The sequence below is a fragment of the Dermacentor variabilis genome, chromosome 3 (genome assembly GCF_050947875.1).
Source record: "Dermacentor variabilis isolate Ectoservices chromosome 3, ASM5094787v1, whole genome shotgun sequence".
Classification (NCBI taxonomy): Eukaryota; Metazoa; Arthropoda; class Arachnida; order Ixodida; family Ixodidae; genus Dermacentor; species Dermacentor variabilis.
This window is the reverse complement of record NC_134570.1, coordinates 19,988,752-20,011,500: the sequence shown is the minus strand read 5'-3', so window position 1 is coordinate 20,011,500 and position 22,749 is coordinate 19,988,752. Positions and strand designations below refer to the sequence as shown.

The 22,749-nt window shown below is 45.5% G+C and overlaps 1 protein-coding gene across 11 annotated transcripts in view; it reads left to right on the top strand.

Annotated features, from left to right (window-relative positions):
- Nucleotides 1–22,749, top strand: part of LOC142575238 (transducin-like enhancer protein 4) — a 114,765-nt gene that overhangs the window by 70,456 nt on the left and 21,560 nt on the right. For 2 of the 11 annotated variants that reach the window (XM_075684410.1, XM_075684405.1), the window contains exons 2-15: nucleotides 226–267; nucleotides 2,967–3,131; nucleotides 5,018–5,062; nucleotides 5,152–5,214; nucleotides 6,682–6,756; nucleotides 8,170–8,199; nucleotides 10,105–10,294; nucleotides 12,245–12,261; nucleotides 13,676–13,780; nucleotides 14,187–14,228; nucleotides 14,866–15,015; nucleotides 18,672–18,798; nucleotides 19,424–19,548; nucleotides 20,689–20,774. In XM_075684410.1, coding sequence (XP_075540525.1) covers nucleotides 226–267; nucleotides 2,967–3,131; nucleotides 5,018–5,062; nucleotides 5,152–5,214; nucleotides 6,682–6,756; nucleotides 8,170–8,199; nucleotides 10,105–10,294; nucleotides 12,245–12,261; nucleotides 13,676–13,780; nucleotides 14,187–14,228; nucleotides 14,866–15,015; nucleotides 18,672–18,798; nucleotides 19,424–19,548; nucleotides 20,689–20,774 — 1,262 coding nt within the window. The remainder of the gene's footprint in view (nucleotides 1–225; nucleotides 268–2,966; nucleotides 3,132–5,017; nucleotides 5,063–5,151; nucleotides 5,215–6,681; nucleotides 6,757–8,169; nucleotides 8,200–10,104; nucleotides 10,295–12,244; nucleotides 12,262–13,675; nucleotides 13,781–14,186; nucleotides 14,229–14,865; nucleotides 15,016–18,671; nucleotides 18,799–19,423; nucleotides 19,549–20,688; nucleotides 20,775–22,749) is intronic. The other 9 variants (XM_075684416.1, XM_075684415.1, XM_075684414.1 and 6 more) reach the window with 7 other exon arrangements.

The following is a 22,749-nucleotide window of genomic DNA, read 5'->3' as shown; positions in this document are numbered from 1 at the left end:
CTGCGGTGCTCCGCGACCAGTTCGCGCAATCGCAACGCTGCTTGCAGCAGTCCACGAAACCACGTGCTTCTATGCTACAAGCACTGATTGGGTATATACACATGTCGCAGAGTTGTCATTTTGGAGATAGATGTGCAGTGTACCATTCACTCTGTAAAGCTTTGGAATGATATCGCGGGCGCTAATTATGTCGCGCGTTGAAAAGGACGGTTGTTTATCATGCAGACTGTTACCGGGTACTGGTCGAAGATGCTGGAAAATTTTCAGGTAAATATGATAGCAGTGCCGTTAGGCTTTATTATATTTTTTTGTAGCTGTCATTTAGCAAATGTGCACACACGTACGCAGGCAGGTGGGATGTATGGTGGACGCATGACTGATTTTGAGGGTTTCACCTTGTGCAATTACTGAACGGAACGAGCTCGATGCACACATGAATAATCCTCCATTGTAGACTACCAACCAACTGGCGCTTTTCAGCAACGAATGGAATTGCTTTTCTACATAAATGTAATATATATCTTGGGTATTGTTGATCCCCACCTCGTAACAGCCCGACAGGGCTTACAGTACAGCAACAATAATAACTGTAGACAGTTCTAGATTTTCATAGAAATTGGTTCATTTGCAGCCGACGTCAGTATCAACGGTATACATCGAGGTGAAGAATGTTTCATCTTAAAACTTTTTGTGCGCAAACAAACAGGGACGAAGAATAGGAGCAACACGAGGACAAGAATGTTTGATAGCATGACAGAATATTTGACAGCTGCATTCTAATTTTTTTTAATTTTTTTGGCAGAACCCATCTCACAGTTACTGCCGACGTTAACGCGATTAACATCCAAAAGATGTAGCGACACCTTGCGTATTGTCATCGCCGAAACGCGTCATCTGTGAACCGCGTACTGCGGCCTAGCTCCTCTCTAGCGCTTCCCTCTGGATACGCCGTGCCATCTAGCGGCGCGCGCGCGAGGTCCTCCTCCGAAATTGCACCGGTTGCGCGCCGGTGCTTGTTAACACTGAGATTGAATCGTTTGCTCTCGCGGGCATTCGTGGCGCAGCGCTCAAGCGTCGGGCTGCTGTCCTTGAGCCTGTGGCACGTGGGTTCAAGTCCGCCCAGCGCCGGAGAAATTTTAAAATCCCTCTTTAAATTAAGGAGCGGCGTAAAGAGGCCAGATAGACACAAGGTGACTGACATAGGATAAGAATGCCAAGCGCATTAAAATATTAGGCCGTATAAATGCGCACGGCTCCAACAGTACTGTTGATCCTGTCTTCTTGACACCCGACCCTGTTTAAAAACTAAAGCATATATGCAGAAGGGGGTTCACAAACTCGGTTGCCCGTTTCTGCTGCGATAGAGGCCAGCGTGTTCATGCGGCCGCAGCGATTTTTTTTTTTTCGCTGCATGGGAAACAGACTTCACTTCAAACACCGCTACAGCTGGTGGCATGTATGTGCTGTCCCGCATGCAGCGACTGTGGGAGAAAACAATCGCTGCGGCCGCTTGCGTCGCACAGTGATTTTTGTTGAAAGCTTTCCATGCGTTCGGATACGTTTATGTGTATTGCATTGCACGCTTAACTTTATATGTTTCAAACAACTAGCCAGGAACCCGTCTCATGTCGAGTTCTCTGTATTTTAGGCAACGCAGCCTGCCAACGTTTAGCGGCTGGCGAAATAACGTCTCGAGGAGTGATCGATCACGCGTCGAACAGTGTCCCCGTCCCGGACCCGGAGTGAGCATGCAGCAGCAGTCTTCGGCCGTGTTTATTATATATATATATATATAATCGCCATGTACACCACACAAAAACCCGAATCAATGTGCACACCGCATGTAGGATAAGGTCGGCGAGACCTGTCGGTGCTATAGCTGAACAGCGGTCGTTTTGAATCTCCTTGGGACCCCAGCAAGCGTACGCTTGTATATACATTTACCGACACGGCGGTTATTGGCAGAGAATTGTTACGAAACTGTGCTGACATCGATCTTGACATTCATTATTTTGGGAGGACACGCGAGTCAGACTGCTATTGCAGTCTATACTACAGCATGTACAACATCATATAATATACTGTTGCGCGTGCGTAACAGATTGTAGCAGCGATCTGCAGTTTCGCGTCTCATGTACACGGCCAATGAAAGCTTATTGTATTCAGGTCAGTGGACTTGCTGAGGCGACCATTGCTGGCTTCAGCAAGAGGATTCGCTCTAAAGGGTGCGCATACGTAAAGTGTAACGTTCGCAGGGAGGCAATGGTATATACACTTCTGTTACAAACCGTTGCATACGATTCCTGTTTAACACGAGCCATTATATGCACATAAATAAATAAATAAATAAATTCACGATGAACTCTCAATTTGAGGCACTTCTAAGATGGAAAATATATATATAAGGCGTCTTGTGCGCGCAGATGACAATCACCATATCATCGTGGAAATAACATGTCGACGGAGTTTCTAGTTTCAGTGTGCAGCACAACAGGCTTCTTCGTACAATTCTAGTCGACTAATAGTTATAAACGTTGTCGTTATGCGTGACTTAAACGCACCGTTCTCGTTCACACCGTAAGCTACCGGCCGTGGAGGTGTATAGTGGCCATGGTGTTGCTGCGCTGCTAAGCCCGTGGGCGCGGGATCGAATCCCGGCTGCCGCGGCCGTGTTTCGATAAGGGCGAAATGCAAAAACACCCGTGTGCCGTGCATGCATTGGGTGCGCCCTAAAGAACCCCAGGTGGTCAAAATTAATCCGTAATCTTTCAGTAGTACGGCGGGCCTCATAATTACATCGTGGTTCTTGCACGTAAAACCCAAGAATCTGATCTAACAACGTAAGCTAGTTAGCGTGTCGTCGGGTAGCCGTAAACGCGGTGTTAAAGCTGCGTATGTTGTCTTGAGAGTACGCGTGCTACGGGCCAACCGAGATCTTTACCGGCCCGGGCGCGTTTTTTGCGCAGGGACCCCCGGCGCAGGCGGGCCAGCCGTTCAAATTTACCGTGTCCGAGACGTGCGACCGCATCAAGGAGGAGTTCAACTTTCTCCAGGCGCAGTACCATAGCCTCAAGCTCGAGTGCGAGAAGTTGGCCAGCGAGAAGACCGAGATGCAGAGGCACTACGTCATGGTGAGTGTGCATTCTCACTCGTCAACCGTGCACTGCGCGTCCTTCCTTCAGGCGAGGACCACACTGCATGCTCTTCATTCCTGCACGCTGCGTGCGCAGAAAGGGGTGCTCAAGCACGCGCGTGTCAGTCTGCAATCGTGTGGGAAAACGAAGAGAAAAGTTTGTATTCTTTCGGCTCCTCGGCCATGCGATTGATCGCGCTTGCAGCCTGAATGTCCAACGTACCAGACGGAACGTCCTACAAGACGGAATGACCTATAGTGGACATTCACACTCGTTGGGCATTCAGGCGTGTTGGACATTAATCTGCCTTAGTTGGACATTCCGTCTCGTTCGACACTGTCTCGATTAAACATTACGTCTCGTTGGGTATTTCCTGTCGTCATAATCCGGCAACCTTGGCCATCCTGTCACTGGGCAAGTATTGATTTTTTTACGACTACAGCACTGAGGAAAACGGAGGCCTCGGGAGAGCGCCTGATATTACAATAAAGCAGGCAGCGCGGGGTCTCTGGGGCACCCAAGTTGCAGCGGGGGGATCATAACTGGAAGCAGGGCAGTGCGCGAATTGGTGTCGCCGAAGCCGGAGCGTACCGGCCGGGGGTTATGCCGCCAACTCTTGAGCCGATGAAATCGGGCTGAATGGTCACGGCGACGACCGACTCGGTCAGTGCCAGGAGCCGCCAGTGTGTACGTGCAAAAAAGTTGTCCATCTTTTTTTTTTTTTTTTTTTTGGGGGGGGGTACTACCATGTCGCGATTTACAGGACAGATGCTAGTTGCCTAACTAACACGGCTCTCAAACGGTTAGGGTCTGCAACAAAACTGGAACCACGACAAAAGCGAAAACGCCTTTGTGTTTATGACATACAACAGAAAACCAAAGACAGGACCGGCCGACCTAGCTTTCAGGTGTAATAAGAAGTAAATCTGCTTTATTGAGTGTTATTCAGTACGGGGAAAAAAGGTGGAGATATATTCTTGGCAGCTCTAACCAGGGGGTGTCCGCGTACAAAATTCCCTGTCCGTTATCGCGGACAGCCGATCATACATCCCGGGCACATGCATTCCTCGGCGAGCACAAACCTTGGTGTCCCCTTTTCCCCCCTTGGTTTTCTGGAGGCGCCGCCATAATACGCTAAATAATGATACATTGCCTGCACCAACGTTACTAGACTAGAGTAACGTTGGCCTGCACTTAGTAATTGTGCAAATTCTCACTTCCCTCTCCGCGTGACAGAGAAGATTGTGTTGCTTGCACTGAAAGCTCGATTTGCGTGCGAGCGATTGTTGCCGGATTATGGGTACTCCAGACGAAGCCCTACCAGTCAATACTTTCGAATACTGTAGCATTTGCTTTTGTAGTTGGACATTCTGTCTCGTTGGATATTACGCCTTGGTTAATGGACATTCCGTCTTGCAGGCCAGATGAACCATTGGACATTCTGTCTCGTTGGACAGTCGGTCTCCTCGATATTCAAACTTTGAATCGTATTTGCGAAGTCATTGTCTTCGGCCACGTACGAGTGGTGCGAAATGCGCTTGTGCTGCTTGCCCGCTAATAAAGAGCTGCACTAGCGACCTTCAACCTTCGTGTGTGACGCTTTTGGATTAGCCAGCGCTGTATTTTAATAGATGTGTTCGAATGCTGCGAGTACACGCACTCGGAACTGCAACAAAATTTCCTCGCAGTTCTGTGCCTCAAAGCTGAGGGTGTTGTGCTGCCAGAAAACTTTAATGTCTTGCTTCTTCACTCAAAGAAGGCGTCCACTGTGTTCACGGGGCATGCTCGTCGCATCAAATTCATTTGGGGCTTAGGAGGGTGGAGTGGAGATGACGGACGAAGTGAGCCGTTCTTTAACCCATGTGTTCTTTTCCTCTCGGCAGTACTACGAGATGTCGTACGGTTTGAACGTCGAGATGCACAAGCAGGTGAGCGGAACCTTTCTACATGCATGGTGCGAGGCTCCCGTGTATGGCCCACGAAGCCGCAGTAAAAACTTGTTCGCTCTCTCCTACAGACGGAGGTGGCTAAACGGCTGAACGCCATCATCGCCCAGATCCTGCCGTTCCTCTCACAAGAGGTTAGTTAATTCAGATTTTTGAGGAGCTAAAGCGGCTTCTGCCATTCATCTGCCGTTCAGAGACTCACACCGCCAAGTGATCCGCTTCAGGGCTGGGTATCTGCTTTGGGATGCAGTTTGTATTGAAGTGTCTTAGTATACCGTGTGTTGTCCATGTACGATCTGTCTTGCTCAATGACACGAATTACAAAAAAATTTAGGTGCGTGGCAATATCAACAAGTGATTGTATATGATTCTGGGACGCACCCCCCTATAAGGTTTGCCTTTTCGTGGAAGTAACCGCGCGCTGCATCCAGCATGCTGTAACGGCGCGCAGCTGCGCCTTTCGCACTGCCATGTAAGCGCGCGCCTGTTTGGTGTGCGCTTTTCCGTCCACATAAGAGTTGGCCTACATAGCTTTCGGTAGAATGGTGAGCAGTATGTACCTGCCCCCACTTCCTTTTAAAATATACAAGTAAGAAGGAAATAAATTAGAATGCAGGAATGCAGTTTTTCGCCGCCAGAAGTGCGTACGGCATCCGAGTGATACCGAGTGCGACATCCGCGCAGTGCTCATTTTCTGACAGCATGGTATGGCGTGTCTTATTTAACTCCTAAAGAGACCTCGATGCTCACACGGCCTTTACCTGAAAAAGAGAGGGAGTATAATGGAGAAGAAGAATAAAAAATAAAAGCGTGGAAATATGAGGAAACAGTAAAAACTTGGAGGGCGCCTAATCTTCGCCTTTAAGAGTGGAGCGAGATAGCGTTCAAAGATCCCTGACTGCTTCTCACGCTTCCCGGCAACTGCAGCCTATGCGCTGGCGGCGGACGCTTATACTCGGAGGCGAGCCTTCTGGTAGAAACGCAATCTCTTGTGTGGGCCGCGATGCGGCGGAGGCGAGCGCCATCTGCAGATGTTGCAAGGAACCGGGAGCGCCGCTTTATGGCCTTTGGGATTCGCACGCGCAAATCTTGGAGGTCATGTCCGCTCTATGAATGGTAGAAACGCTGGAAAAGGGCTTTGTGTTTTTTGTGAGTTTTCGAGTAACAGAATTATGTTTTCTCGTATATTCAAATTACAATCCGACGCTATCATGTTTGTAGATTATGTGTAAGATGTGCTTCACGATTTTTATACGTATTTTACCTTGAGAAGTTCAATTGTTTCAGTAACTTTGTTGCGCCACATGGAGGGCCCGCGTGGTTCGTAATTTTTGCTGAAACGTCGTTCGACGCTGGACGCTGGATTTTCTGCGATACGGTGCCCTTAACGTTGTCGCTTTAGAAGGATGCTACTGGGTATAGGTCGCTAGGTGTATGAGCTTTGTCGCAATCTCCGCATACCATAAACATGTTATGTGGGTGCGATGTTGAGTTGCTGGGGGTTGAGGCTGACACCAGCAAGTGGTGCCTCGGCCTCAGTTGACGAGAGTCGTTGCTGCTTGGCAGCTCCACTTAACACTCAACTCTTATCTGCTACGCAGCATCAACAGCAAGTGGCGACCGCTGTGGAACGCGCCAAGCAGGTCACCATGACTGAACTCAACGCCATTATCGGGGTACGTGGCTCGTTTGTGTGCATTCTTGTTCTTTTGACACTAGAAGACTACTCGATGAGTAGTAATTAATTTGGCGGTTTAGTAGTTTAGAAAACCACGAGAATAATGAATGCACAAGAGAACTACATTGACAGTAAGAGCGTTGTACATTTCTTTCTTTCTTTCTTTTTTGAGTTTCGTGCATTTACTCTTGACATTGTATTTCAAGTCTGTGAGTGCACGTAGCAGATTATTTATCTTTTAATTCTTTCAAAGAGTTTTTTGTTTGTTTGTTTGCTTGCGCCCCACCTTTTCTCCACCAACGATGTTTGTCGCATACCATGTTCGGAGCATTGTCCCTTCGCGTTATTTCACACAGTGCTAGTTTTACTACATCTTTTATTTTTCTCGGGAAAGGGGGTGGGGGAAAGGAAATCGTTCCGAGTACATTGTTAGCATATGTAGTGTACTAAGAAAGCGCAAGCTCGAACCATTTTTTTTTGCGTAGTCAGTAGGCAGGCATCACACGCAGTACGTCCTTTTCAAATCCTTTTGCATTTATTCATGACATACGTGTTCCTCCTGGTGAAATCAAACTTACTCTGCATGTATTAATCCTGCCATGAACGGCAACCTGTCGGAGTAGTAAACGCTAGTCAGTTTCACCAAACTAGGTCACAAGACACGTACGCTATAATAAGTGACGTACCGTGCTTCCCATACAGCTCTGGCAAGCAGCTGCCCTTGACACCCTTGTTGAAGCGGCACACGCGGCCGCAGTACGTAACTCCTTCCTGTGTATAGCGAGATCAAACTTGGGGGTACAGTGCTTTGAGAACCTAACGCGTGCACTCGGCCGTCCCCACCACCCTGATGCTCTCTCGCTCGTGTCTCCGTCGGACAAGTTCGGCGGAAATGGGGCGAGTGTAGCCTTGCGCGGTTGTTCCATTGACATCGCATGCCCCGCTCCCTCAACGGCTCGTCGATGTACGCGCGGAGTTGCGAGTGGCGGTGCCCGATCTCTCCTCCTCCGCGCTTTGTGCCTGGCGTGAGGAGACGCACGGCGCGCGTAATGCGTGCGCGTATGCGATTACCGGCCCCGCGGGGCTGGCAGGCGCGACCCGTGGAGGGGGGGCGCAGCCTTGCGCAATAGCGGTTGCGGCGGAGGTGGTAGTGTGGAGGGGGAGTCGGCGTAGCTGGCGCAGCGCGCTAATCCGCCGGTGGCGGTTGGGGAGGTGAGGCATCGATCGCCCCCGGCGGCGGCGAGTGCTCATTACGCGGCTTGTCTGCTGGCGCCCTTCGCCTCCTCCGCCGCCGCCGCCGCGGCCGATTTAATTATCCGCGCGGCCGGCGGCAAGCGCTTAATCGAGACGCCCGCGAGAAGAGAGCGAGAGTGTGTGCCGCGTGGTGACCGGCGGGTTGGTCTCTTTTCAGCAGCAGCACACCGGCCTGGCGCACCTCATGGTGAGTAGTACTGGAGGAGGGATCCTCTACTCCTTTACCCTTTCTCGTTTCCTCTGCACGCGTGATCTCTCTGTCGTTCTCTCCCATGTCGGAGCGGAGGAGCGTTGGGTTGCTGCACTTAGACCCCTCACTCCATCGCTCCCTCTCCGCAGCATGAATGAGGTAACGTGCTCGATGAAACCGCTCAGCGGCGTGCAGTCCGGTTGGAGACGGGGTTCGGATTGCACCGGTCTCGGATTACTGCTGGAGATTAAAAGGGCAGAATTTAGTTAAGCAGAGCGCACTACGCATCCGTGAGAGGGGAAAAAAAAAAAAAGCTTGCTTTTTGAATCGACGTCGGGCCCCCGTACGTTGAACAGACGAATGGAATTGTTGCAGTTAAAAGCGAAGGTAAATTCCTGCCGACTGTTCAGGGCAGATTTCTTTCTTTAGGCCCTCAAGTTATTAAAAAAAATATTACATTGATTGAAGTGTGCTATTGTGTGGTGCAGCGATAAAAACGAATATATCAATACTGTAAACTGCATCTACTAGAGGACAAAATTGCATATTATGTGTCATTTTGAAGTCTAAATATGGGCCATGAATTTGTGAATTAGGCTTGTGGCACAACTGCCTGCCGCGGTGACTCTGACTATGGCATTCTGCTTCCGGCCACAGCAGCCGCAAGCCGATTGGGAGCAGAACCCAAAAACATTCATGCAGTAAGATTTCAATGCATCTTAAAGAACCCCAGGTGGTTGTAATTAATTGAGAGACTCCTGCTATGGGGCGCCTCTCATAGCCTAGCTGTGTGTTGACTTGGGATATTAAATTTCATAATCTGATTTTTTCAATACTAATGCATAAACGAGTAATATAATAATAGTAATATAAGGTTGCATTTAGATGCTGTAACAAATACACTATAAACAATTGTTAAGTCTGATTTTGGGTGTGGAGTTTTGGAGCTTCAACATGGTGCTTAAATATTTCTTGAGCTTCTTGATGCTTGGCAATTATGGTATAAAATGTTTGTGGGCTTAAAATAAAATCTGCACCCAACAGTGAAACGAATTGGAACATTTTTTTTTTTTATGTTCAGCAAATTTCATAGTCTTTGTATATACTATTAACATCAATTTGTGTGGGTATATAGTACATTAATGTCAATTGTGTTAGTGTCTTCATGCATTAATAGCAGGAGATTTTTATTTAATAAGTGCTGTGGGAGTTCCAGAAAAGTTACCTAGAGATCTAACTTAACATGGCATTTGTCTGAGTGTCATAAACAAAAGCATGTATGCAAAGGGGCTATTAGTCGAATATGTAATGTGGCACCTACATATGCAGCAATAGCAGCTGTCAAACAGTACATTTGCATGCCTTGTTCCCTTTATCAGTGTAAAGACTAGCCTTCACCATGATGTGACCTCCAGTCTTGCTCTTTTGCACTGGTCAATGAACTCACCATAGCGACTGAGCATGCATTAAAGCGTTAGCCGTGGTGGCCACATTCTGATAGGTGGGGGATGCAAGAACGCCTGCGTACATTTGTTTATGTGCATTTTAAATAACCCCAGGCCAGAGCCCCCCTCCCCCCCCCTTCTCGCTGCAGTGCCACTTATTAGCCAAAGTGCAGCTTTAATGGGGGTGTTGAGCCCTCCGATTCAATCAATCATTAGTAGAGCACGAAGATGAGAGTGCCGGAGGCATCTGATAACAGCCTTCTCCTACTCTGGGTGCTGGTAGCTTGCGTCACTAAGGTTTGTGCTCCTGCACTCTGGATATTGCCCTTTGTTGCATGGACAGCCGCATACACATATAATCTTGGGTGCGCAGTCCACACTAGATGCAGGCATTGCTCCCATTGCTTGTTACTGATTGCATCCCCCTCCCTCCTGCCTTTCTTTTCTTTCACTGCAGCAGCAGATGCAAGCTCAGCAACTCGCACATGGGGGCCCCGGTGCCATGGGTCCACTGATGCCACATGCATTGGCCCTGGGGCCGCCCAACAGTGCAGCCAGCCTGCTCGCTCTCTCCTCGGGGTTGGCGCCTGTGGCCGCACTCAAGGAGCACGACAAGCGTGCCGCTGCTGCAGCCGCTGCTGCGCAAGGTGTTTATGTTTGGGCCACTTGGGGCGTGGAGTAGAAATAAGTTTTTCAGGAGCTACTCCACTCCTTGGTGCGGTCAGACAATGTGACAAATGTTCCGACGACTCTGAGCTTTTTGCTTGCTTTTATTGTCTAGTGGCTGAAAAGAGTAATTACCGCAGTTTGGTGTGACGCTGTGAGATGCGTTTTGCATTAATACTCTTTACCTTGCGATTCTTTTCTGTCATTCTCCTTATTTGATGTCTGTGCATGTGCTTGCTTTTGGCACGATTTGGAATTTTTTCTAAAATGCTGCTTGCTCAGTAATTCAGCTAGGGCTCAACAGTACCCTTTCTGCAGCAACAGTATGTAGCCACAAGTTCAGAAAGTGGGCTTTTCAGTGACCAAAATACGGCCACTGCTTTCTGTTAATAACTAGAGAGGTTTAGCGTGTCCAATATTCTGGTAAACGCAGGAGAATGGGGCGTTGGGGTGGAGGTGTAAACGTGAGCAGCCTGCATGGTGCAGCCACCTGGTGGCGCAGAGCTCAAAGAGACAAAAACAGCTAATGTTGCAGTAACCGAGTGTATTTTACTTTGCTGCGGGTATAAATTTTTAGCAGCAACACGATTATGCCAGTGCCGAAAATATACACCAGCAGCGAAATAATGCAACTTGGTTAATGCATTATTAGCTGTTTTTGTCTCTTTGAGCTCAGCGCCACCAGGTGGCTGCGCCATGCAGGCTGCTCACGTTTACCCGAATACCGGACAAGCTAAATCTCTCTATTATTGGAGATAAGAACTGACAGAAAAGAGAGGCAATGATTTTTTTTAAATGAACAATCGCAGCATGATACAAAAAGGACGAAGAAATTATGCAGCAACATGGCCTCTGAGCAAACACCTGATTGAATTAATGAATGTCTTAAGCAGATGTCGCAGACAGCCTATACTTTGAACAAAAAAAAATCCTTCTGATTGTGAGGCCTTGCAAATCTGTGCATACTGTGGTGAGGTTGACACGACATCGTTCTGTGCTTTTATGCCATAGTTATTGTTGTTCTAGAAATAATAGTACCAGTGATGCACTTGGGCAGTGATATAGCTACACTGTACATTGAAATGATGAGGTTTGGGCGAGCCAGGCAACGGTTTATCTTTAGGGCATCATTATATTCTAAGACACGCATCCTCTCTGCTTCTTTGTTTTTCCTGCAAATGCATTTCCTCTTATTTGGTTAGTGGCTTGTTTGCTTTCCAGCATAACAATATGCCACTGTAGCACATGAACAAATAATTGCTGCACAGCTTTCCTTTAATATCACCACAGACAATCTCTGGACTGGATGAAGTATTTTTCCTGTGCATGTTTTATGCGAGTGCACAGCGAAGATGCAGTGTTTGCTTCATAGCCAACACAATCCATGTATGTTTGAACAGCACTGTTAGTGGCTCAGTAATTGGGGTGTTAGGGAGCTATCAAACAAATTTTTACTTGGTTTCTGCTTTGTTAGCAGTTATAGATGCGTTTCATGCCAAGCCGACTGAAACGAAACTGTCACCCAGGAGTCACATTTAAAATGTAACTTTACATAACATGACTGGCCATTTGCTACATTGTGTTACTTTTGCACTGTCTGCTGGATGCCTTGGTCATAGCCATTGTATTTTAACTGTTGCAAGGGTCAGCAGCGCCGTAATGCACTAGATCACTGTAAATTTTTATGGAAATGGCCTCATGTTCACTTACTAAGGAGCCAAGATGTGTCAGCAGCATGAGCTGTTGCTATTAGCACTTAATTGTATGTACTTGCTTTTTATACCTGTAATGCAGCAAGGTTTCATACCAAGCTTAGTACAATAACATTCTTTAAAATGTACTTTTTTAATAATCATAACCATATTGTGTGCTAACTTTATCTTTTTTTTTCTCCTGTCCTGTTTCAAATGGGTTCCCTCCCGGATTAACAGCGGCTGCTGATGATAGGGTGAGTGTAATACCCAGTTGTCAAACATAAAGCCAGTCTTTTAAGTAGTGTTCTATTACTTAGCTAAAGTGAAGTGACAGACAGGTGAAGGGAAGTACTGGACTGATGGAAAAAAAGCTTACCAAAGATGTGTAGTAAAAATCGTCCAAACTAGTTTTTATGCCATTTGTTCATCGTTCATAACAAGTATGAAGCCAGAAATATGCCGGCTTAAAATACAATCACTGCTGGCAGTAAAATAGAAATTATACTGTACAGTTAAAAAATAATGAATTGGCCTCCGGCAGCTGGCACACTTGTGCCACTTCAGCTTGGTTAATTGGAGAGGTAGAACTTACCTTGAAAGGAAAAATAAATTACTGTTTGCAAGTACTGGATTAACAAATGCAGTAATTACATTTTTGATTAGTTACCTGGGGCATATATTACAATTTATTTATTTCCAAGTACTGTCCCTTGCACAACAAGTTATCACAGGAGTGAATGCATACAATATTCCAGATCAGACAACTGAATTGGAGACAAAAATTTCAACTAACAGGATTGAACAGGATTACAGGATTGAAAATCAAGGCAATTTACTAGGAAGATACAACTTTCTAAATTATGGCGTAATATACATTGAAATTCTATGTAGTTTCATCCCATGGGGAATACAGAAGCCCTTTAAAGAAAACATGGAGCACCAACTGTATATTATGGTGCATTTTAGAGGCGAATATTACAGAGTAGTATTAGGTTGCCTACTAAATGGGCATGCCTGAAGCACTGACCAGCTCTCATTCTGCAATTGCATCACATGCACTCAATTAATTGCGTAAGGAGTTTGTTAGGTGATCAGGTAACTATAGCTGCTTGCAATGAAAGTAATGAAACTTGTAATGAAAGTAACGTCTACCTGTTTAAGCTAAACTATAACAAAGTAATAAACTGAGGTCTCAGATTGCACTACCTGCCACCTGCATTTTTTTAGAACTTGTATAACTCAAATAGTGGGAAGCATGGATAACAATAAATTAGGGGCTGACACAGTTGGGGCTAAGACAGTTTATTATTCTCTGAGCTCATTGGGAGATGCATTTCTGTCTCATATCAAAAGAACTTGTAATGTCAGCTTCACATCCAAGTGCACTGCTCAACAGCATAACTCTGCATAACTCTGTCAGATAAAGCCATCATTCTAAGATTGTTTAATCTTTCATAGCATCTGCATTATAAATTGGGCTTTGAACTATATTTTGCTTTTTTCAGGAAATAAGGAAATGGCTGTGTTTGAGCATTAACTAGTCATAGGTTAGAGTGATTATCTGCTATGTGTTCATACACACAAGAGGCAGTTTATGTGGATGACATATTTCTGTTCATGTGTTGCCAGCCCACTATGTCTAAAAAGAAGCTTTTCTCATTTGAACAGAGAAACTCGCCTTCTCCACGTGATGCAAAGTTGAGAACACGGACACCGGACACAGAATCTGACAAGAAACGACGGAAAGAAGACAAGCATGATGTCATTGTTCATGTAAGCTACTGTCGTGTAAACTAAGCTGTTTGGTCAGTGAGATGCCAACCCTTTTGCACAAGTCAAAGCTTTTCCAAAATCAGCTGTCCATCCAGTGCTCCAGCAAGAATCGCACATGTACTTGCAGCTCTTGTTTGATGCATGTTTTGTTCCTGCCTTGATTATGAGCAAGATTATGAAATTTAAAGTTACTGCACATTATCTTTAGTGCTGCCGCTGGAATTTTGAACTTGAGGCAACACAACACCCGTCATATTGAGAATTTAGGCTCCTTCTCTTAACAGAAAGAAATGAGACCAGCTCACTCTATGGTTTAGGGCAAAAAAAAAGGCATGGCCATGCTGAATTTCTCTTTGAAATTGCTCTTTATAGTTCTGCATCTGAAATATGTCACTTTCATTTTCAGGACAATGACGATGAAAACCAGGAAGTTGACGTTGCAAATGAGGTGAGCAACTTTTGTAAAAAAAAAAAAAAAAAAAAAGGAGGAAGGTTGATTAGGTACCATTCCTCCTAACTGCTATTGAACTTGCTGCAACAGTGCAGCCTGCTGTGGTAGCCGAGTGGCTATGGTCTTGTGCTGTTGAACTCGAGGTCGCGGGTTTGATCTTGGCCACTGCGACTGCATTTTGATCAGGGCAGAGTGCAAAAACCCAATTTACTCAGATTGAACAATGTTGAGTCATCCAACTTTACAAGTCATTCAGGTTCTGATGGCAGGTGGCACCATGGTGCATTCTCGCCCCCAATATTCGTTTACATAAGTAAACGAATCTTGTGATGACTGACTCATTGTGAACAAGGGATCTACATAGATCCCAAAATGTCAAGTTATTTTTTGTTGCTTGTCAGTGACCTGTTCTTATAGTAATGCAGGTACTTAAATATCCGAGCACCAAAGAAATGAGGACTACTGAACCTTGTCCCCCTGATAGCTAGTAAGGTTTCCTCAGGCCAAGAAATTTGAAATAGTAAGGTAGGTGGTATTCCTGGGATTAGGTACATGTACAATCCAGGCAGAAGGCCCACCAGCGTTTTGGTTGCCTTTGTCATTTGAACCTTGCCTTCCACTGACTGTGTTGCAGGACCCTGTATCTCCTGCTAACAATGGGAGCTTGTCACCACGAGAAAATGGCAGCGAGCGTCCCATCAAGCGGGAGAGGCCACCTAGTCGCTCCGGCTCCTCTTCCAGTCGTAGCACCCCAGTCTCCTCAAAGTCCACAAAGGATGGCTTGGTGAGAGCAGCTGTGGTTTTGTCACGTTTGTGGAATGTGCATCTCTTTTGTTGCAAGTAGAGGCCTTTTATGTGTAGGCAAAGTAGACTCATGAGCACTCAGACTTGGAGAATTAAACACTTTGGTTAATTCAAACAAATTAAACAAGAATTTAAGTTACTACAAACCTTCTGGCTTTCCAGGGAGGCAAGAAAATGCACCTAGAGCACCAGGCAAGAGGAGGTTGACAGGGTGCGAATGTTAGAAACATGCCCACATTCATTTGGTATGGACGTTGCAGTAATCTTGCGGGGTATCGCACATGCTTCTGAGACAAAGGAATGGCAACACAGTAGTGCAAACAATCAAAGGGGCATTTATTGCACCTTTCATGCAGTAATGCCTGCTAGCTGAATTACTAGCCATAGAACATGCCAATGGGTGTGCAACAAATGGAGGAAGTCCGACTCACCGCGACTGGATAGCGAGCGAATATGTTCGCCCCCATGCTGGACACCAACGCCTAATTGTTCGCGTGTATGGTCACATGAATGGTGACGTGTTCGAACGATCGTGTTGTGCATTCCGGTGCCCTGCTTCTCAGCCTTTTGCAAGATGGTCCTGTGAACGGTGGGTGAGCACACAAAAGGTCCATGTCGCTGCGCAACCCCAAGCCAAAGAGGAAGAGCCTTTTGCACCCCAGTAATCACTCCATTAGGTGGCTTTAGCAGCACAGCACTTGCACTGTCTCTTGTAATACACTGCAACCACACCGACCGCTGCCAAAGCTTAGCTATGTGGAAGGCGCATTATACGAGATGTGATAGCCATGCGAGGAAAACATCATCAGGGGACGCGTGAGAGTCAAACGTTGCCACAATTGTGACAGTTACCACCGTAAACTGGCGCCACCGATACACTTGTGGCAAAAGTTGGTGTTTAAAGCCAAAAGGCAATGAAGCCAAGGAAAGCATAGGTGTTATTAGCTGAGGAAACTTAAATGTAGAAAGTAGTGTTGAAAGGAGAAAATGAAGGCTACGAGAAGATAACTTGTCGCCGTTGGGAGTCGAGCCCACAACTTTTGCATTATACGTGCATTGCACTACCAATTGTGCTGCGGTGACCGCTGTCAATCAGGCCACTATCTTGGGTATTCATGTGTACTAGATCCAGCCCTGGTACTGCCAATCAGCGCCACTCCGGACCATGGCGGGCAGATGTGGAACATCCTTTTTTGCCTGATGGCGTCATGTAACACGTGAATTTAGGAGCATGCACGTGGCTAATAAAGCCTTGTATGTTACCTAATGGCATCAAGGCTGCCAGATTCGAGACCTTCATTATGAATGAATGGGAAGAAGGAAAACCAAGGGAGCTCGATTTTTGTTAATCACGACCATATAAAGCCAACAGGCAATGAAGCCAAGGAAAGCACAGGGGTAATTAGCTGTGGTTGAATGGCTATGTAGAAAATAATAAATAAAAGAAAAAGAAATCGCAGTTCCGCCCGAAAGGTGAAGCATCAGTTGCGATGACAAATTAGTAGACAGCTACACGAAGTAAGGATAGTAGCTTTATCAGCTGTATAAACTTGGAAATGTTCGCTTACCAACTGCCTGAATTAACAAGTATATGGTGTCAGCACGCACAAGCAAACATGAACACATCACATTGATGAGCGCAGACACTTTCTGTGAATGTGCTGGTGTGAGTAAGTGTGGCAGCAGCAGCCAGCGAAGTGACCTTCGTGCCATGTATCACTTCAATGTAAGAGCGGTTAGAACACATTGCGCACAAAAGTATGAGCCGTCTGCAGAACCCTTTCAAGATACGGCGCATGTGACCGCATGGCGGCCGTGAAAAGTACGCACTTGTTGGTGGAGTCGAAGCCTCCCTTGCTGCCTCCCCGCTTTTCTCCATATATGGCGTGCGAGATTGAGCCGCGATTGTCAGTTCCCCCTTGCTCCCGGTCGCGGAATGCACAGTTGCTGCCGAAGCACAATCCGCCCCCTCCCTGCCATCCCCCATGGCCTTTCGCGTCATGGAAGAGGGAGCATTTGCTCTCCGATTTCTCCTTCGTGTGTACCAAATTGAGCCGCGATCGTCGGCTTACCTGGCCTGCTTTCACTCGCAGATACAGCACATACGATGCGTGGCGACGGTGTTATTGCCCTTAGACTTTATGAGGAACATCACGGTGATAGCAAAAATACGCCTGGAGTGTCTGTCTAATTGCTATCACAGTAACTAAATAATAAAAGAAAGTGGACGAAAAGATAACTTCTCGCCGGTGTGAGCCGACCCAATCGACTACCAGTTGTGTTACGGCGATGGCTATCAATATGGCCACTATCTTGGGCATCTATGTGTACTAGATCTAGCCCTGAGAGTGCTAACAAGTGCCACTCCGGGCCTGTGTCACTTTCATGTGTCTGTGTCTGTGTCATGCTTATACTGTATTATGTTTGTATGGCCTTTTTGGTTACGTATCTTTCAAACCCGGCCTAGTCAATACGTGTGTGTAATATTTGTTTGGGATCATTTATCATTTAACTTCAAATAATTCAGAAAAAAAAATGCCTCTCCTGTAATCGAAAGTAGATGTAAGCATGAAATGGCTACTGGCAAAACAGATCAGTAAGAGATGATACTAGCCATAATCTTAAAATGGGCGTAGTGCATGTTTGCAAGGGCACACCCTACCACACCACACCACAGCTCATGAACCTGTTTTGAACTGAACCTCATTTCAAGTGTCGTCTCGCCAAACAGCCATCCGCGGCGAGCCTGATGCTGCCGGCTTGGTCACGCAGTGGGGCGCCATCTCTCAAGCCGGCGCAAAACTTGTGCTGCAGAACTCGCAGACTGCTGTCGTTAAACAGGCAAACCCTGTCTCAGTGCAAAAAGATGACAATCAAGTGTATGGTGCCCTGTATCTGCCTTTTGAATGTCTCTATTGGAAATGGCAAATAAAACTTCAGGATACTAGAAGTTACAGCTTGAGTGTTATTGTGAACAAACTTTAGGAAGAGCTCGGAAGCAATATTTTTTGCAATTTGTTTGGGCAGTAACTAGTGTATGTAATGGGGTCTCTACAAAGGGTTGGGGGCCAGAGATCGCATTTTCTTAAGTTTTGACTGGTTTGCCTAGATGATTTTGTTTTGTTCTTGCAACTTGCTTCGATGTTCACGTTTGAGTGCCCGGATAACGGCTCTGGCTTTTAGCTCAAGGTCACTTGAAGGTCGCGAACAATGGGAGCTAAAAGCATTTCATGCTTAAGATCTTGTTCCTATGGATGTGAATTAATGTGAGTTGAATGCATTCAGTTGAGTGCTCTCTGCTAGTGGTGCACCTGCATTGTGCGTATTTTGTTGCAACATATATTCAGGTAATGAAAGTTGTTATTAGGCAAAGTTTGCACAAAGGTACAATCAACATTATTATGTGTCTTTTTATAGTCTTAGATGTTCCTGACACAGACGGTTTTTTTTTGTCACGAGCAGTGTAGTTGGCCTAGCTGTTTTATACATTGTGCTGCATTGCTTTAGCTTGGGCTGTTTGTTTCTCAACATGTTCTGCGCAGCGAACTTTTCATTCCTGTACATTCTAATCTTGCAGACCCACTGCGTCCAACTTTTGTACAGCATACCTAACTGTAACAAATTTTCTCTCTTAAGGGTGATAAATCTCCCACCCCGGTGTCAAAATCATTAACTCCTACGAGTTCGGGCTCCACAACTCCTGGTTCCAGTGGTGCAGCCAAGCCGTCCCTGCCCGGTTCCTCTTCCAAATCAGCTGCTCTTGGTGAGTGATTGTGCTATCACCAGCAACCACAGTAACTTGGTGCAGGACTTCCGCAGAACTCTTACATTTAATTATGTGATAAGTTGTATTTCGTTTATTTCAATACCAATTTCACCTCTTATAATATTGCTGATCGTATTGCACTTGTATGCCTAGTTTCTTGCAAAAAATCTTTGTAGTTTTCATAATCGAATTGCACTGTTATGCTTCGGTGTTGCTTGTGGCCTCGCTTGCTTCTGCAGTGCCTGAGCAATTCAGGGTGGGCCGTAAATAGGGGCAGTCACAGAATTTTTCTGATTTTTGAGCAGGGTTGTGTTTACATAGGCTTGTTGGTACAAGGCTTACGAAGAAAGAAAAGCATTGTAAAGTTGAGTCCTAGTGTGAAGGAACAACATAACGAAACACTTATTGTGCCTTTCTTTCATTCTGTGTCTCCGTCTTTCTGACATCCTGTGTTTTTTGCTTGTGCTACAGTGTACATAATGCCACATACCAACTAGCACATCAGTCCATCCTATTCCCATCTTTGTACTGTGTTTTCTTAGTAAGACCTTTTGAGTGAGTAAATTGCAGTTCTGTTTTAGAGAATCATGCATTTATGCCCCCCTCTCTACTGTTGTTGTAGGTCCCTACCCGTACCCCCTGGGAGGTGCACCACATGCGTTGGCCGCAGCTGACCTGGCCGCTGCCAACTCGGCAGCCTTCCCTCAGTTGCACAGCTCAGCGCTCAGTTCCTACTCGCGATCTCTGGTGGGCACCTCCGGGCGGTCACCCCACGAACTGGGCAGGGCTGGACACTCCATGCCTTTCTTTAGGCACCACAAGCTTATGATAGAGAGACAAAACCTAACTTGTGTGCACCTTTTTGTGCTTATTGCTGTTTTGCTTTTGCTCAGATTTCACAGCAAGATAAAAATTTTTTGGTCTGAATCATTACATAGGTTACTTAACACCTTTTCTTACCTGGTTCGTCCTGAAAAAATGAGGAGCCAATGCTGTGTGCGCACATTGCCATCTGATAATTGAGCTGCTGCAGAGATCTGGACTGATTTCGCTTATTGCTGGCAACTAAAATAACTTCTTTTTAAATATAAAAGATGAAAATGGTGTATAACAAACTGCAGTGGTCGTGCAGTCATTCAACTAAAATCAGTTTCTGAATTGCTTGCCAAGTCAGGATATGCTTTCAAATACATCTGGTTTTGTGTGCAGTTTTGGGCTTTAGTTTTCACGGTGACGTGGTCGTGAAATTTTTCTTTTCTTCTTTTTTTCTTTTTTTTCTTAGCAGAGGCATCTACAGTTAAAGTAAGTTTTCAGTTACTGCAGAATCACCGAGTATGATTATGACAGAAGTGTGAGCACCATTCATAGTGCTTCTGCTCTTATTACTTTCCAGATTGGCATTTGTCTTGAATGAAAAACTAGCACTGGTTTCTCTAATCCTAGTTGAGAACAGTGTCTGCAAAACTTTTAAAGCATTTGCATGGATATAATGCACATATTTAAGTGTCTTTTTAATTACCAGCTTGGGAAAGTGCATTGCAGTGTGTTCAGAAGCATAGCCTAAATATTATAAAAGAAGCTGTTTCCCCAGTATCATGCTGGCTTTCCTGTACAGCTCAGTTCTTTGCAGCCCAAAGCATCTTGATCTTGCAGCCTCTTGTGTGCTTTCACACTGTCTGTAGTTGCTACAGTGCGTGGTGGAGAGTTGCCTTCGTTTTTGGCTCATTGGTAATGAATCAAGGTGCGAAATAGAGGGAGTGAAACGTGGAAAGAAAGAAGCTAGAAAGCCATGTACTTGACATGAACATTGTAGGGGTGGTGCCATTGCCTGGTCGTGGGGTTGGCCGTGCTTGCAGCGAAGCATGGCTGACCGACGCTGAATTGCAGTTGTCCTTATCGCAGGTTGCAGGCTTTGACGCACACCCATCCTTGCGGCCACCACCTCACTTTGGCACCATTCCAGGTGGAAAACCGTGAGTGCTTCTCAGTTTTTTTCGATTGCCTCTGTATGTGACAACATAACAATGCACTGGTGAATACACCACTGTCCAAGTCAAAGATCATTTGTATAAACACACCAGCGAATTATGTTCAATCACTTTCATAACAACATGATGAAGACTAACTTCTTTCATTAGGGGCGCCACTCAACGACTATGTCTTGGCTTATGAAAGCACAGAGGAAAGCTTTTGTGTGTGGAGCTTGTATACTGTAACTCCAGTATAACAAACATGGATATAATGAATTGTCGGATATAACAAAGTAAATCTGAAATATTTGTCACCGATGTCAAGATGTAATGAACACATACTTATAACGAATATAATGAAAGTATTTTTGTATAAAATGTGACTTCATTTTAATGGGGTTTTACTGTACCAAATTCTTAGGTTGTCACTGTGCATACATTTCTTTAGGGTACTGCAACAACTACTGCACATACCACCAGAATCACAAGCACTTGAGATAATGGCAATTAAAAAGTTATCTACATATACGTCTCAAAATACTTGTGGATAGATTTGTGCTGTAAAATTGGGTAATACTATGCCCAAAATGTCTTAAAAAGCACTGGAAGGTCAATTTCAAATATTTCAATTGTGAGTTCTTTTATTATGTTCTATTACTGTGGCAGTATTTCTGGCTTAGTGGTTGCTTGTGGCACCAGTACGTGGTCATGTAGTGGGATCCCTTCTTTTGTTGTTTTTGACAGTAATGATTTATATCAGGCTGATTTCTTAAATGGCCAAGTGTTTTTCGACTGTGAAACATTTGATTCTTTTCCATTACTGAAAAAATTTCAGACATGAGGCTTTCAGACATGAGGAGGCATTTGTGGATCATACGAAATGTTATTGCTGTTATTGTTATTACTGTTACTTTTAATACTAGTGTCTTCTTTTGATGATGCTGAAGACGCAATCAGTGTACGAAAACTACATTTTCAGCAGAAACGGTCAATCGGTGTCCTAGGAAGATATGTTCCAATGTAGAGGTGTCTTGATTGGAATATACATGTTCACTGTACTTTTGACTCTTAATGCTCCAACATCTGAAAAGCTAGCCAGCAGTGGTTTCCTTGGATTTTCTTTATATTAACTTGAAGTTAGTATGATGCATGCACATTTAAATGGGACACAGTGCAAAATTAGTGGAAATGGGTTAGCCTGTATTAGTTGCTTTCTTGTTAAATATTTGCCACCAATTTCATGAAGCCGCTGACAAATTGCTGAACCAGAGTACGTAGGAGCATGGATTGAGTGCACTTCCTTCGTACTTTTGAAAGAACAAATTCTTTAAAGCAGTGTAAATTCTGGTTGTAAATTTCTCATATTGCTGCATGTAAGGTTGCTGCATGCACAGACACTGCTTTATTGTAACTTAGGCTTGCAGGACAGTTTATACTTGTGGCTCTTACAGTGTGGCTTGAGATTCACAAAAGATGACACAGTTAATGTTCTTTATTGCGTGCCTATTTAAAGGGACACTAAAGGCAAATAATAAGTCGACATGGACTGTTTAAATACCATTCCAGAAACCTCACAACGCTTGCTTCGTGCCTAGAAAGGACTTAGTTTACGAGAAAATTGCACCTGAAGAGTCCGAATACCTTTTTCGAAATTCAGATCTCCCGCCACCCAACTGGGGGAGTGGTGACGTTGCATATGCCATCACCACCCTTTGCTGCCGTCGGTGAGTAAAACAGCATCCGACAGATGGCAGCACCGAGCCAAGACAGAGCGGTGCATTCACCGCTGCAGCTGCTTTTTGGTCAAGTAGCATAGACAGTTTAGGCATCCCACGACATAACATGGAGGCTGAATTCTCTGCTACTTGGAAGTTTGTGCAAGTTTCGCGAGCCAGCAAAACCAGCGCAGCACTACGCGATAACGAAACTTCTGTAACACGAAAGCCTGGGCGGCGCAGAGTCGAGCGAAAACGTAGCC